Raw genomic sequence first — 15,373 nt, forward strand, 5'->3', positions numbered from 1 at the left:
TTGCCAAGACAAAGAGCATAAATCGGTGTATATTGAATTTTAACACAGGTATTTCCCACCAGACTTCCCAGTGGCTTTTCCAGTACTTTTTCCTAGAGAAACAGCATCACCTTCAGGCCAAAGAAAGACACATCCCAGTTTTTTTTTAACTGGGAAAATGTAGAGAAATACTTCTCAAAATCTTGCACATTTTAAAATTCTTTCTGAGCGAAGACTGCAAAACGTGAACATAAAAAAAAAAATAGTACACAAATTTTAAAAAATAGAGGGAAGGAGCAGTCTCTCCTAGTTTTGGATGCACTGAAGTTTCAGAAGAGCCCACACAGAAAAAAAATCCAAAAGACAGCAAAAATATGAATATGTATTTTTTATTCTCCATTTCTTTGCAAAGGGCACAGTAGTTTTTACCAACGACTGTGGCAATTATTCTGCAAGCTGAAACCCCCAGTGACAACAACACACACAGAAGGCCCCTGTGGTACAGGAACAGTAGACAACAGGATGTTGCAGGCTGTGCAAGACGACGTTCTCAGCAGAAATCTGATTTCTGCTCCAAACCCAGACATCATACCCTAAACCACAGAAGGAAATGCTTCTGCCATTGCCCTCCAGAAAGAGCAAACTGAGAGCAAAGAGAGCAGCCTGGGCTGCTGGGAGGCTCCAGAGGAGCTTTCAGGTCCATCCCGACCAAAGCAATTCCACAATTCTCTGGTTTTAAATCAGGTTGGATTCAGGGTACCAGGGAAATCGCAGCGAACTCTCCAGGTTCCTTTTCTGCAACTTTGTTCTGCAACTGAGAAACAAGAGAGGGCAGAGGCTGCAGTGCACAGGAAATTCAGCATTTCAGCAGTTTCCTCAAACAGCTCCTGCCCTGCCCAGGGCACTGCCAGGGCCCGAGCTGCTCCTCAGGGACAGCACACCCTGGGCTGTGGACACACCATGGAATGGTCTGGGGGGCTCAGAGCCCTGGAGGGGCTCCAGGAGAGCTGCAGAGGGACAGGGGACAAGGGATGGAGGGACAGGAGCCAGGGAATGGCTCCCAGTGCCAGAGGGCAGGGCTGGATGGGAGATTGGGAATTGGGAATTGTTCCCTGGCAGGGTGGGCAGGGACTGGCACAGGGTGGACAGTGAACAGAGAATCCTGGAATATCCTGAGCTGGGAAGGTTATCCCTTTGTCCTGTCCCTACCCTGTGCTCATAAGGAAAACTCCCCAAAATTCCTGATGCTACAGGTGAATGCACCTGTCTGACCGAGCCCCGAGGATTTTGTTGCTCTGGCAACGATCCCTCAGCCAGAGGTGTTGGTGCCTTCAGAGAGGGTTTGGTGTGGAAGCAGCAAGGGCTGGGCTCTGTGGAAACACTCCCTGGCTGAGAGCTTTTCACTGCCGGCGTTATGGGAGGTCCTTGGAGTGGAGGAGTTGGAATTGCAGAATATCCTGAGCAGAAGGGACCCCCAGGGACCCCCCAGTGCCAGACCCCCACCAAGCCCAGCCTGGGCATCCCTGGCAGCGCTGTCCAAAGGCTCCTGGAGCTCTGGCAGCCTCGGGGCCGTGCCCATTCCCTGGGGAGCCTGGGCAGTGCCAGCAGGCTCTGGGGAAGAAGAGCCTTTCCCTGCTCTCCAGCCTGAGGTGCCCTGGCCCAGCCCCAGGCGCTCCCTGGCTGCTGTCCCTGTCCCAGAGCAGAGATCGGAGCTGTCCCTGCGCTGCCCCTCGGGAGGAGCTGCAGCCCTGGGGAGCTCTGACCTCAGGCTGCTCCAGGCTGAGCTGAGCCAGGGACCTCGGGGGGCCCCTCCAGACCTTCCCCATCCTCGTGTCCCTCCTCTGGACACTTTCCAACAGCTGCTGATCTTTTACTGAGACAGCCAGAACTGTCCCCAGCGCTGGAGGTGAGGCTGTCACAGCCCAGAGCAGAGCGGGACAATCCCTTCCCTCTGGGCAGTGATGGTGGCCCTGGTGTCCCCAGGCCAGGGCTGTCCCTCCTGGCTCCAGGGCACTGCTGACTCTGATCCTGCTGCCCATGGACCAGGATATCTACAGGGCCCTTCCCTTCCCGCGGCACCGCAGGAACCGCGGCTGCCCCCGCATCCCTGGCAGTGCCCAGGCCAGGTTGGACACTGGGGCTGGAGCAGCCTGGCACAGTGGGAGGTGTCCCTGCCGTGGCAGGGCTGGCTCTGGGTGGGATTTGGGGCCCCTCCCAACCCAAACCTGCTGCGACTTCACGGAAGGGGATCAGCCACCGCTCCCGCAGCTTTGTGGCACAGCGAACACCGCACAGCGGGCCCGGACGAGTAACGGAAGCTGAAATAAAGGCAGAGACGGAAATAACCGCAGAAGCCGAATTAAAAGCAGCAAAGGCCTTTCCGCGGGTGTGGGGACAGAGCGGCGCCGCTGAGGGAGCGCCGCCATGGCGCCGCGGGGCGGGGCCTGAGAGTGAGGGGCGGGGCTTAACGGACGGAGGCGTGGTCTGATACTGATGAGGGCGTGGTTTATATGTTTGGGGCGTGGTTCAGCCGCGCTAGGGCGTGGCCTATGCGGAGGGGGCGGGGTCACCCTCGCCCCGTCCCCACCGCCATTTGTCGCTGGGCGCCGGCGAGCGCGGCAGCGCCGGGGGTCGGGGCGGCGCCATGGGCAGCGGTAAAGGGCGATAAGGAGCGATGAGGAGCCGGAGCGGACCCCGTGGGGAGTCCCCGCCGCGAGGTACGGCTGGAAGGTGGCGGTGTGCGCGCTGTCGTGTCCCCGCGAAGCCCCTGGGCGCGGCCGTGCGGTGACAGTGGAGCGGTTCCCTGAGGCGAGCGGGGCCGCGCTCCCTCGGCCGGCTGAGGGGAGCCGGTCCGGGCCGCTGCCCGGCCGCTCCAGGCGATTCCTGGAGGGCTCCTCGAGTGCTGTGCTGGCGCCGCGTGGGGCCCGGGCCCGTGCGGCAACCCCTGAACCGCACACGGAGCCCCAAAACCCCCGCCGGGTTCGCCCTTGGCGGCGTCCCGCTCGCCGCACTGCCCCCGGCCGCAGCCTGGGAGGTGCCTGGGGATGGGTTCGGTGTGGGAGTCGCACCCAGGCCTGGTGTCTGTGAGGAGCAGCGGCTGCCGTGGGCTCTGCAGCGCCCCTTGTCTCAGGCGAGGTTCGCTGTCCCCCGCTCAGGGGCAAATCCCAAATCCCCGGGGCTGGAAAAGCCCTCCCAGCCCAGGCAGTGCCAGCTGTGCCCCGTGCCCACCTTGTCCCCAGCCCAGAGCTCTGAGTGCCACCTCCAGGGGACACCTGCAGGGATGGGCACTGCAAAGCTCCCTGGGCAGCCCCTGCCAAGGCCTGAGCAGCCTTTCCATGGGGAAATTCCTGCTGCTGGCCAAGCTGAGCCTGCCCTGGCCCAGCCTGAGGCTGTCTCCTCCCCAGCACTGTGGCAGCCCATGGGTAAAGGGCTGTTGGAAATGGCCTTGGGTTATTGAGGTTAAGTGATTTCCATATATCATTAGGAGTGGTTTATCCAAAGTCTCGCAGCAGCTGAGGGTGGGAAAAATGCTGCAGGCACAGCATGGTTCCCTGGCTCGGCTGGATTCAGGATTTTACAGAGCTCCAAGGGTGCCAGGATGGTGCCAGGCTCTGCTCAGTGGTGCCAGTGGCAGGACAAGGAGCAACGGCCAGGAACTGAACCACAGCAGTTCCAGCCCAGCCTGAGGAAGAACTTCCTTCCCTGGAGGGGCAGAGCCCTGCCAGAGCTGCCCAGGCAGGGGCTGGAGTCTCCCTCTCTGGAGACATCCCAAACCCCCTGGCCACGTTCCTGTGTCACTGCTGCAGGTGGCCCTGCCTGGGCAGTCTCAGAGGTCCCGTGCAGGCTCTGAACGTTCCTCTGCAGACATCCCTGCTGTCAGTCGGTCTCTCTGCCTCTCTCAGTATTCCCATAAGCTAATTTATGTAATTAAATAGACCATTTGCTTGTTCCAGGGAACTGGGGGAGAGTTTCTGAAATATGAGCCACTGACTTTCTAAACCTCAAAGCTGCTTTTTTTTTTTTTTTCTTTTCTGATTGGAAGCAAATATAACCCCATCCAGCCTGAACCTGAGAGCCACTAAACTGATCCCAGGGCTGGAGCCCCTCTGGAGCCAGGCTGGGAGAGCTGGGGGGGCTCACCTGGAGAGGAGAAGCTCCAGGGAGAGCTCAGAGCCCCTGGCAGGGCCTGAAGGGGCTCCAGGAGAGCTGCACAGGGACTGGGGACAAGGGATAAAGGGACAGGAGCCAGGGAATGGCTCCCAGTGCCAGAGGGCAGGGCTGGATGGGAGATTGGGAATTGGGAATTGTTCCCTGGCAGGGTGGGCAGGGGCTGGGATGGAATTGCCAGAGAATCCCCTGGATCCCTGGCAGTGCCCAAGGCCAGGTTGGACACTGGGGCTGGAGCAGCCTGGCACAGTGGGAGGTGTCCCTGCCATGGCAGGGGTGGGATGGGATGAGGTTTAGAGTCCCTCCAGCCCCTGCCAGTGTGGGATTCCAGCTGTGGCTGCTGTGCCAGTGTCCCCTGAGCTGTGGGAGCACTGGGGCTGCCGGGGATCTCCTGTGGGCACTGCCTGGCCTCAGGGCCTGCACTCACTGCTGTCTCCATGGCCTCTCCACAGGCACTGCTGCAGCTCTGAAGAGGAGGAGTAGCAAAAGCTCGTCACAGTTCTGACAGAAATGGATTTCCCCTGGAATCTCCAGTGATAGATCTGCAGAGGACATGCAGCTTTAGACAGCTGTGGAATCCTGGAGATGAACACATTTTGTCACATTTTCTCAGGCTTTGGCAGGTGCTGAAGAGATGAGCTGGCTTTGAGTATGCCTCGTGTAGGAGACTCCTGTGTTCAGCAGCCAGAGGCACACGGGGGCCTGCTGTGATTCCCAGAGCGGGATTGTTGTCCTGGCAGCATGGCCAGCAAGGATCCAAGGTACACACCACACATCCCTCTGGGCAGGGAGTGCTTTGGACAGGGCCTGCTGTGAACTGCAAGGGTTAACAGGCAAAGGAAATCATTTTAAAAGTGACTCCAGCATGCCCCAGGCTTTCTCCTGAAGGGAACACTTTGAACAACCTGGAAAATCCCAGCCTGCAGGTGCAGCTGCTCTTTGGAATGACTTTTGCTTGAATGAAGTAATAAAGTGAGGGGAATAGAGCATCCCTGAGGCTGTGGAATTGTCAGTTGCACAGAGCCAAGTTCCTAAAAAAAAACATTTATCCTAGTTCCTAAAATAAACATTTATCAGTGATTTCCTAACTCCTGCCAGAACTCTGAGCACAGGGAGATTGACATCTCAGATAAGGGGTTTTAGTTAATCTGAATTTAACAGATGACTTCTGGCCTGTGTTAATGTATGAATATACAGGGTTATATATGAATATATGAATATACAGGGTGTTCTCTGGCATGTTTTTAAACTGGTTGTTCTGCAGAGAAAACAATTCCAGTTGTATTTGCAAATAATGTTAAGTTAAAAAGCAGTTAATTTTTGTTAAACCTGAGGGGAAGATTCTTTAGAAATAGATATACCTTTGCCCAGCTAATTCAAAACCAGGTCCTGTGGATATTAATATTACAGGGATGTTAAATAGAGTAAAATATAACAGTGAAAAGAATTATTTTAATAGATCTTAAGCATAAAAAATTGTAACATAAACTTAATAACTTCTTTATAATTAATTTTTTTCTAAGTTCCCTGTTCATCTTTTCTCTTTCTGGAAATGTTTCTTACAATGGTGATGAGTATTTTTCAAACAAAGCCAAGCAAGGTTTGTTTCCATTGTATTAATGAAGTTGGAGTGAGTGGCATTGAATTTTCAGATACTATCTTAATGCAAAGTTAATATAAATAATCACACAGTGGTTTCTGCTTTGTTTGAAGTGGTAGGAGCCCATTCCCTGTGGAAAAAGGGGAGTGCTGTTGCCAAGAAAATCGACAAAAATTGCCATAAAATGATAAAGATCAGTGTGTCCCCCCCCCAGTAACTCTTCCAGTTACTCCCCCAATGACCACTGCCCTCCCTCAGACACTGCAGAGTGTAAAACAACTGTGTACAGAAACCTTGGGTTACTCAAAAATTATTTACTAAGGTAATTTACTGTGATAATTTAGTAAAATGTGCTTGTTTTGCATGTATTTGTAGGAACGGAAGGAAAATGTTCCTTTTGCAAGCAGAGAGGTTTGTTTGTTAATCTCCATGAGAACCCCAATGGATGTGCCAGTGCCTCTCTGTCAGCTTGGTAAGTACCTGAACCTTTGGGTTAAAGAGCAGCATTAGGGAGCTCATCAGTTCATTAATAATCCTGCTGAGTTCATGAAGTAAGGAAGTCTGGGGGTCTGTGTGTCAGGATGACCCCAAGAGAGTAAAAGTCTTTTTTCTCCCAGCCCTGCAGCCAAAGGAGGAGTCTGAATGTGCAGGGTTGGCTTCTCAGGGGTGTTTATTTTCCCTTCTCTAGAACATTCTCTCTCTGCCCTGCTGAGCTCTGTCCAGCAGCTCGGCCATGGCATTCTGTCCTGGACTCCGACAAGAAACCATCCTGGTATTGTAGAACTCTCCCTGGAGTAATTCCCAGAGTCAGGATCTCCTGTGTTCCCCCTGCATGCTGCATTCTGTGCATAAACCAGGAGCAGGGCTGGAGCCCCTCTGGAGCTGGGGGTGCTCACCTGGGGAGGAGAAGCTCCAGGGAGAGCTCAGAGCCCCTGGCAGGGCCTGAAGGGGCTCCAGGAGAGCTGCAGAGGGACTGGGGACAAGGCCTGGAGGGACAGGAGCCAGGGAATGGCTCCCAGTGCCAGAGGGCAGGGCTGGATGGGAGATTGGGAATTGGGAATTGTTCCCTGGCAGGGTGGGCAGGGGCTGGGATGGAATTGCCAGAGCAGCTGGGGCTGCCCCTGGATCCCTGGCAGTGCCCAAGGCCAGGTTGGACACTGGGGCTGGAGCAGCCTGGCACAGTGGGAGGTGTCCCTGCCATGGCAGGGGTGGCACTGGGTGGGTTCTGAGGTCCCTGCCAGTTCAGACCATTCCATTCCATGGTTCTGCCTCCCTGCACATTCAGGAACTCTCAGTTACATGGGAGGGTTTTTATTTTTCATGCTGAGTTTTCCCAGCACTCCTCAGTTTCTGGATTAGCAGGTGAAACGAGCACAGTTTGGCTGAGCTGTGCTTGTTGTGAGAAGGGGGTTTGTTGGGATCCTTGAATTCTGTAAAAAGGATCAGATCATCATCCCAGAACCCCAGACTGGTTTGAGATGGGAGGGAGCCTAAAGCCCACCCAGTGCCACCCCTGCCATGGCAGGGCCACCTCCCACTGTGCCAGGCTGCTCCAAGCCCAGTGTCCAACCTGGCCTTGGGCACTGCCAGGGCTGGTAGAAACTCCACATAGGCCAAGATGCTGCAGAAGATTCCCCACACAGTTTCCAGACCATCTGTATTTCCCCAGGCTGAATCTTCCCAGTTACTTGTTCTAAGATATTTGTCTTGGCTGTGTCTCTTTTGTTTGAGTGTATCACAAACTGTTTTGCAACTGTTTGACTTCCTTTGCTAAACTTGTTTGTTGAAACAAAGTTCAGAGGCAATGGGGGCTCTGAACTGAAAGGAATTTGGTTTGTGTAGAGATGAGGCAGTGAAAAATCAAATAATGCTAACTGGAATACAGCAGCAGTTCAGCAGACACAAATTATTACAAATCTGAGCTTGTGTTCAGATAATGATAGTTAAAATATTGCTTTATTTATCCCCACTGGATGTTTTTTTCCAAATGGGTGATTTCCTACCTGGCAAGAAATCCATTGTTCTACATTTAGTTGCAGTTAAACCCATTATTTGTGGATCTCCATAAAGATTATTTAAATTTTCTAATTCAAGACCCAGATTTCTCTTTTCACAGTCATGGTAACTGTGGTACATCTTTTTAACACAACAGGCCAAGACAAAAGAGAGTTTTATGGAACTCTCCAGATTTTTCCCATGGAATTCATGTAAAACAGAGAAGAAATGTGTTTGGAATTAAAGTAGTGAGTGCTTTGGCCAACTGAGTGTGGGAATCAGCATCTGAGTCAGAGGCATGACCACAAAATGCCTTAAAACAAGAACAGGAAGTTTCTCCTTGTTGCACTCAAAGCAGAAGGGAGGCTGAAGGGTCTTGAGAAAAAAAAAAAAAAATTAGAAGAGTCAGAACAAAAAGTTCAAGTGTTTTGAAGCACTGTGAAAAGATGGGAGCAGTGAGAAGTTAGGCTGGTCAAGGAAAAGAAGCCTGGATGCAGAGAGACCCTGGGTGGGTCACAGCCTCCTAGGGAGGTTTTACAGGAGCATGTAGGGACCTCTGGAGAGGCAGGATTGCCCAGGGAAGCTGTGGGTGCCCCTGGATCCCTGGCAGTGCCCAAGGGCAGCTTGGAGCAGCCTGGCACAGAGGGAGGTGTCCCTGCCCATGGCATGGGTGCAATTGGGTGTTTTTTAAGGTCCCTTCCAACCCAAACCATTCTGGGATCCATGAGGGGTGAGTCAAGCAATAATGGAATATTTTCCCAGATCAGTTCTAAAATTCTTGGGATGGCTTGAAAAGGTGTTTGAAATACAGAGTCCTCTGAGACATGATTTGATGAGAACATCTTGGGTGTTTTTGCTGACACTGTGTCTTGAACCTCACGTGGAGGGAGCAGCGTCGGGACCCAGGAGCCAGCTCCTCCTCAGAGCCCCAGGCTCATGGACACTTCTCCCAGGCTCTGGAGAAGGAGGGAAGTGTAGGAAAGTCTGGGAAGATGTGAAAGAAAGTAACAGTTCCACCTGGGAGTACTGGGTATGAGCCCAATTGTTGCACATGAATACTTGAAATAAAAGTCAGGTCCTGTGGATGCACCAATGCATTAATACAGAGTTTCACTTTCCAGTGTGCCTCACCTTTCTGTCTACAGCTGTTTGCAGCCTGCCTGGTAAGAGTGTTACCATCTTTAAAATGCTTTTCCTAACACATTTCATGGCTTGCACATCCTCACCAGTCATCATTTTGGAGCTTCATGCTTGTTGGAGAAATAGAAATGTACTCCATGTGCACAGCGCTGTGCATTGCTGTGTCTGTTGTGCTGAGCTCTCCCCTGTGGCTGCTTCTTGGGGCAAATCCTGAGCTGCTCTGAATGGGTTTATTTATTAGAATTGTTGCAAAGCTCAGAGTTGTTTGTTGGGGTTGGTTTTTTTTTTATTATTATTTTTTCCTTTCTAGAAAGAATTTTGGAGGGGCTTCCCTACAACCTCCAGATGGACTCCCACAATTTCCAGCACATTTTGACCTGGCAGGCAGAACATGACCCAGCTGTGCCAGCATCCTACAACGTGCTGTACAGACACCGCAGGCAAGTCTTGCAAAATGAGGCACAAATTCTGCTTTTAAGGTTTATTGACCCAAAGAGGAGGGAGCTTTGCAGTGCCCATCCCTGCAGGTGTCCCCTGGAGGTGGCACTCAGAGCTCTGGGCTGGGGACAAGGTGGGCACGGGGCACAGCTGGCACTGCATGGGCTGGGAGGGCTTTTCCAGCCCCGGGGATCCTGGATTCTGTGAAAATAGTAAGGCTGAGGTTTTCTCTGTTTTTCTTGGTGTTTTCTTAGTTTTTCTGTTTGTTGTTTTTTTTTTCTCCTGAGAAATGCCCTCCTCATACTCCCATGACTTCTCCCATCAGAGAATTGAGAGTCTCTTGCTCTTTTCTGCAGGAGCCAGGGCTGGATGAGTGCTCGGCAGTGTTCAGGCATTGCCCAGCTCTCCTGTGAGCTGACAGAGGAGTTCAAGGACACATCCACTGAGTACTCTGCACTTGTTCAGAGCACTGGAGGAGCTCAGGTGCTCAATTCTTCTGTGCTGCGCTTCGTGCCGCTCACTGAGAGTAAGAGCTCTCTCTGCATTTCTTCTTTTTGTAGTTTTCATTAGCAGCTGATGCCTGAATTATGTTCTGCTGCCTTTGCTGTAAGACTCCACACCGACTGGCTTGGTGGCTATTTGTATGTAGTGTTTCATATATCTGTTACAAAGCCTAAAGATAAGTTTCTAAAATGAGTAGTTCTGATTAGTAGTTCTGGTAAAGGAGTGAGGCTCTGGTTTTGAAATAAATACATTATAAATGTAAAGGAAATACAGTTGTGCATTGACAAACACCAAGTAAAAATCTCCTGACTGTGTAAGGTACATAACTTAAAAAACAACATTATTTTTGTGTGTTCAAATAGTGAATGTTGAGTTAAAAAATGCCAAGTCTGCACCAGGTGTAGGGAAGAGATTGCTTGTTTGTCCATCAATCTGCCCTTTTCCCTGCTGAAGATACTTGTCTTTATTGCCAGAGGTGGCTTCACCATTGGCTCTGCTTAAAATGGAGTTTTGAGCTAACAGAGGCAGATACTGAGGAACAGCTGGAGAGCTGTGGAGGATGAACTGGTGATGTTTCCCCTGAGCTCAGCAGAGGCAGCTGCTGTGTCCCCTTGCAGAGTCAGAAATGAGGGAACACTGCAGGGAATGAGGGGAATGGGACAAGGAGAACTGAAGGAGAACATCCTGAGGAGGAGCCCTGCAGTCCCTGAGCAGCTGGTTTAATAAAAAGCACAGGACAAGGGGGGAGTGGCTTTCAGCTGAAGGAGGGCAGGGCTGGATGGGAGATTGGGAATTGGGAATTGTTGCCTGGCAGGGTGGGCAGGGGCTGGGATGGAATTGCCAGAGCAGCTGGGGCTGCCCCTGGATCCCTGGCAGTGCCCAAGGCCAGGTTGGACACTGGGGCTGGAGCAGCCTGGCACAGTGGGAGGTGTCCCTGCCATGGCAGGGGTGGGAATGGGTGGGCTGTGAGGTCCTTCCCAACCCAACCCAACCCATTCCAGGATTCCATTCTGTACTTTAACCTCAGCTTCAATCTCAGGTAGACACAATGATCACATTTCTGTGAAGCTGGAGCAAAGCTTCTGTCCCCTTCCTGCTTCTTCCTTCCACTCCTTTCCCTTTGAAATCTGGCCATGTGGGAAATGATGATTTGGCTGTGGTAGTTAAATGTTGCAAGGCCTTGTGGATTTACAGCAGTGACCTCTCTGGAGTGTGCTGAGCCAGCTCTGTTTGAATCACAGAAATGGAATTGGTGCTGGATAAAGTGTGTATTTTTTTCATCATTTTTTTCCTCTTTCTTGTTTTCCAACAGCAATTCTGGGACCACCAGAAGTGAATATCACTTCCTGTCCAAACTGCATCAATGTCACCATAAAGCTGCCAGCCTCTCACTTCAGAGCCAAGGGGAAGCTGCTGTCCTTAATTGATATCTATAAAGAGCTGGATTATGACATCACACTGAAATCACAGGATGGAGAGCATAAGGTAGGGAAATTTGGGAATAGTTGTGCTTTAGGGGGGGACACAGAGGGCATAAATGGCTCTGATGGTTAACAGGTTCCCAGAACCAAGTATGTGAATAGAAGCAAAAGAAAACATAAAAATAGATTGCTTAGAAGAAAAGAGAGAGCATGGCCAGCAGAATGTGAGCTCCCTTTCACTGCAGGGGGGCAGGTGTGGAGGGGTGAGCAGGGGCTCCTTTCAGCCAGTAACTGACTTCAAAACATTGTTTTTCATGGCAGAGGCCACGGCAGAGAACCACTGAAGAGGTGTTTAGTACTGTCATCGAGGAATTGTATCCCAGCAGGAATTACTGTGTGTCCGTGGGGGTCAGTGCATCCCTGAACAAGAATTCTGTCCCCTCCCCCTGGAAATGTGTCACCACGGACTCGGAGGCTCGGCAGGGTAAGGGAGCTGTGGGGCAGGGGGCTGGTCTGGGTGTGCAGTGTGTTCTTTTGGTGTAGGGACACTTCCAGTTCAGTCCTAAAAAACAAGTGATCACAGAATCATGGAATGTCCTGAGCAGAAGGGACCCCCAGGGACCCCCCAGTGCCAGACCCCCACCAACCCCACCCTGGCACCCCTGGCAGCGCTGTCCAAAGGCTCCTGGAGCTCTGGCAGCCTCGGGGCCGTGCCCATTCCCCATTCCCTCGGAGCCTGGGCAGTGCCAGCAGCCTCTGGGGAAGAAGAGCCTTTCCCTAAAATCCAACCTAAATCCCTCCTGGCCCAGCTCCAGCTTCTCCCTGGGTGCTGTCCCTCAGAGCCTCACTGGCAGAGAGAAGCATTCCAAGAGAGAACCACTGTGGGTATTGAGGAGTGAAATATAAAACCCCACAGACTTTGGGGCAGCAAATCTCTTGGCAATCCCCTGAGCCATACAGATCTCCACTAACTCTGCAGAAAGATGGAGTCACTGCTTTTGTAACTCCTGATGCTAATTTGGGATTTGGTCTTGTTTTGAATTTGACTTTCACAGGTCCCTTCTAACCAAAATTATTGATGATCCCTAATAGCTGCTGTGACTGGGAGATCTGGAATGTGGTGGTAGGACACTTCTCCATGTGTGTTTATTTGATTTTTTCACTCCAGGGTATCATGAAGCTGCAGTGGCCGGTGCTCTCTGTGTTTCACTGATCATTGCTGCAGTCCTGAAGTGTGTGCACACAGCAGGTTTTATTTTCCCGAAGTTTTCCCTTCCTCAGACCTTGGTATGTAACAGCTCTCGGATCTGCCCTTTCTGCCTGGCAGCAGGAAGTTTAACAGCTGGAATTTGCAATCTTGTGCTTTAGGTACAAGTTCTGTAAGAGCACAGAATGTTTGCATTTGCAGTTTACCTCAGTCAAAGGTGATCTCTGGGCTGCTAAGTTTTGCCTGATCTTCAGAACAAATCTTCAAAACCATTTGTTGCTATTTCTGTGACAAGATACTAACAGAGAGGATCGTCCCACCCTGCTCAGGGGGAACATCCAGGAATATTCCACCCAGTTCTGGTCCCCACAGGGCACAGAAGGTGTGGACAGGCTGGAGTGGGCCCGGAGCAGGGCCAGGGGTGAGCAGAGGACTGGAGAAGCTGTCCTGTGAGGAGAGACTGGAGGAGAAGTTGTTCCACTCTTTAATAATAATAAAATAATCTCTCTTGGACTTTTTCTGTGATCAAGCACAGAGGGAGCCAGTCCAGAGCCAGCTAATTTATTTCCATAGATTGAATTGCCACTAAATTTCAAGCAAAAAACAAAATTTCTTGTTCCTATATTTTATCTTTTCTTGCTTGTTCTATTTTTTACAGTCTCTGACTTCTTTTACATTTAATTCTGTAGAGTTTTTCAGCATAAATGTTTTTCATTTTCTACAAACATACCCAGAGCAGATGGGTATCACTTTTTTCTAAGACTTTTTTCCACTTTTTCTGTCCTTTGCTGTGTCATCACTCACATCCTAGCAGTTGCTGAACACATTACTAAGGACTAAGGTTTATTTATTTTTTATTGTCAACATGATGAATGCTTCAAATATTGAATAATCCTTTGAAGTGCAGAGGGAAGACAGGGCTTGGGATGTTAAAATGGCAAGGATTGCTTCAAAAGATAATTTTTAAAGGATGTGAAAATTGCTCAGCTGTGATAGAGGTGACTGCAAGAGTTGAGAGAGTGACAAGACTCAGCTCACCCTGGGAGGGTGGGCAGCCCTGGCACAGGTGCCCAGAGCAGCTGGGGCTGCCCCTGGATCCCTGGCAGTGCCCAAGGCCAGGTTGGACACTGGGGCTGGAGCAGCCTGGCACAGTGGGAGGTGTCCCTGCCATGGCAGGGGATTGGAATGTGATGATCTTTTAAGATCCCTTCCCACTCAAACCATTCAGGGGTTCTGTGATGTTCAGCAGTGGAAAAGGAACGATCCTAGATACCCTGAACTCTGCAGAAAAAGCCCAAACTGTGGCACAGAGGGAATTGTTTGTTTGACAGCCTCATGGCTGGAGGTTATTTGTTTTTTTGGTTTTTTTTTTTCATGGTGTTGTGTGCATATGTGCAAAAGTGGCTGAGTTGATTTAACGCCTTTTACTCTTCCAGGCATGCATCAGGAAGTTGGCCTACTCACCTTGGGTGTCCGAGTCAGAAACGCTGGCCTCTGTGGAGATCATCCCCAGAGAGGTGAAAAGCAAGGCCAGGGGCTGCAGAGGCAGTGCCAGCAGTGACACTGACAGCAGTGACAGTGACAGCAGTGACTCTGACAGCAGTGCCCTGTGTGACCACAACTACGCCAGGCGGGAGAGGCTGGGCAGGGCCAGCGTCCCGCAGGGCTGTGACACCGCCAGCAGCCTGAGGCAGTACTCAGTGAGCAGCACCTGTGAGCACAGCAGCAGCCAGGCTGGGGACACGGCTGCCGAGCCCCAGGAGCGCCCTGAAGGGGACAGAGAGGCCAGGAGCGAGTTCCTGAGCCCTCTCTCTGGGGACAGCTGCCAGCCCCAGGGCAGCAGTGAGTGCTTCACCATCAGCCTGCACACGGTGCTGCTGGGAACCCTGGAGGACGTGCCAGCCCAGCAGGATGCAGGTGCCTGGCACTGTGCTCATGCTCTGCAGGAAAAGCTGCTGGAGGACACGGGAAGTGAGCGGGGAGCACCTTGTTCCGATGGCTTCCACGAGTGGCAAAACTGCTCCTCTTCCTCTGAGGAAAGCGACTCTTTGGACTCAGACACGGAGCAAGTAACGGGGTACATGAGGAGATGAAGAAGGGAGAACTGCTTTTACTCTATAACATAGGGACCAGCGTTGTCCAACTTTTATTTCTGGACTGAGCACACAGATGTTGTCCTTTCATTAGCATGGTGTGAGTGTGGGCTCCTACAGAAAGAGGTGGGGGCCTTCATCTGGAGAAGGATCCAAAGAGCCCTTAGAGCCCCTTCCTGTGCCTAAAGGAGCTCCAAAAGAGGGGCTTTGGACAAGGGATGGAAGGACAGGACAAGAGGGAATGGCTTCAAACTGACAAGAGGGCAGTTTTGTTTTAGAAATTGTTCCCTGTGAAGGTGGGTAGAGACAATTTCCAAGGCCTGGAGGGACAGGAGCCAGGGAATGGCTCCCAGTGCCAGAGGGCAGGGCTGGGTGGGAGATTGGGAATTGGGAATTGTTCCCTGGCAGGGTGGGCAGGGGCTGGGATGGAATTGCCAGAGCAGCTGGGGCTGCCCCTGGATCCCTGGCAGTGCCCAAGGCCAGGTTGGACACTGGGGCTGGAGCAGCCTGGCACAGTGGAAGGCTGCTCTCCCAACCAGACCACTTTAACATTTTTTTTTAATTCTTTATCTCTGTCACTGGATTTTTGTGAAGCCTGTTCTGCTGGCTGGGTGCTGTATTAGTGCAGAGAACGCTGATCAAGTGGAATAATGGGGGCAGAGACAGGAACACTCAGCTGACGAAAGAGTGGATCGAGGCATTAACACACTTCCCCAATTTATTTTTATATCATTTTTGTACGATTACTGATTCATATTAAAATATTTTTATGACATTTAAAATTCCCCGCTCTGAGCAGCCCAAAGTGTTTGGGGGGGGGGGGAACAGA

The 15,373-nt window shown here is 51.6% G+C and overlaps 1 protein-coding gene and 1 long non-coding RNA gene across 3 annotated transcripts; one reads left to right on the plus strand and one right to left on the minus strand.

The window, feature by feature from the left end:
• Positions 1 to 352: 352 nt before the first annotated feature.
• LOC128804098 (uncharacterized) lies at positions 353 to 2,416 on the minus strand. The gene is made up of 2 exons (XR_008435936.1): positions 2,205 to 2,416; positions 353 to 793 (listed from the first exon to the last, which is right to left on the minus strand). It is a non-coding gene; the product is annotated as an uncharacterized LOC128804098 (long non-coding RNA).
• A 167-nt stretch (positions 2,417 to 2,583) lies between these two features.
• On the plus strand, positions 2,584 to 15,326 carry IFNAR2 (interferon alpha and beta receptor subunit 2). 2 transcript variants are annotated; one of them, XM_053971565.1, is made up of 10 exons: positions 2,584 to 2,696; positions 4,599 to 4,907; positions 6,122 to 6,218; positions 8,863 to 8,904; positions 9,192 to 9,321; positions 9,676 to 9,845; positions 11,136 to 11,308; positions 11,566 to 11,728; positions 12,413 to 12,531; positions 13,888 to 15,326. In XM_053971565.1, exons 3-10 carry the CDS (start codon positions 6,176 to 6,178, stop codon positions 14,542 to 14,544), a joined length of 1,497 nt encoding a protein of 498 aa, XP_053827540.1. In that variant the 5' UTR covers positions 2,584 to 2,696; positions 4,599 to 4,907; positions 6,122 to 6,175; the 3' UTR covers positions 14,545 to 15,326. The 2 variants fall into 2 exon arrangements, with proteins under 2 accessions (XP_053827540.1, XP_053827541.1); XM_053971566.1 differs by lacking the exon at positions 8,863 to 8,904.
• Positions 15,327 to 15,373: the final 47 nt, after the last annotated feature.

Source organism: Vidua macroura, chromosome 2 (genome assembly GCF_024509145.1).
Source record: "Vidua macroura isolate BioBank_ID:100142 chromosome 2, ASM2450914v1, whole genome shotgun sequence".
In the NCBI taxonomy this organism is placed as follows: Eukaryota; Metazoa; Chordata; class Aves; order Passeriformes; family Viduidae; genus Vidua; species Vidua macroura.

What these genes read in the sequence shown, in the direction of transcription:
- IFNAR2 (XM_053971565.1), top strand. Translation starts at nt 6,176, where the DNA reads ATGAGAACCCCAATGGATGTGCCAGTGCCTCTCTGTCAGCTTG. An exon ending in AGCTGTTTGCAGCCTGCCTG is followed by an intron (nt 8,905 to 9,191) that starts GTAAGAGTGTTA and finishes TTTCCTTTCTAG; the next exon opens with AAAGAATTTTGGAGGGGCTT. An exon ending in TTTCCCTTCCTCAGACCTTG is followed by an intron (nt 12,532 to 13,887) that starts GTATGTAACAGC and finishes TTACTCTTCCAG; the next exon opens with GCATGCATCAGGAAGTTGGC.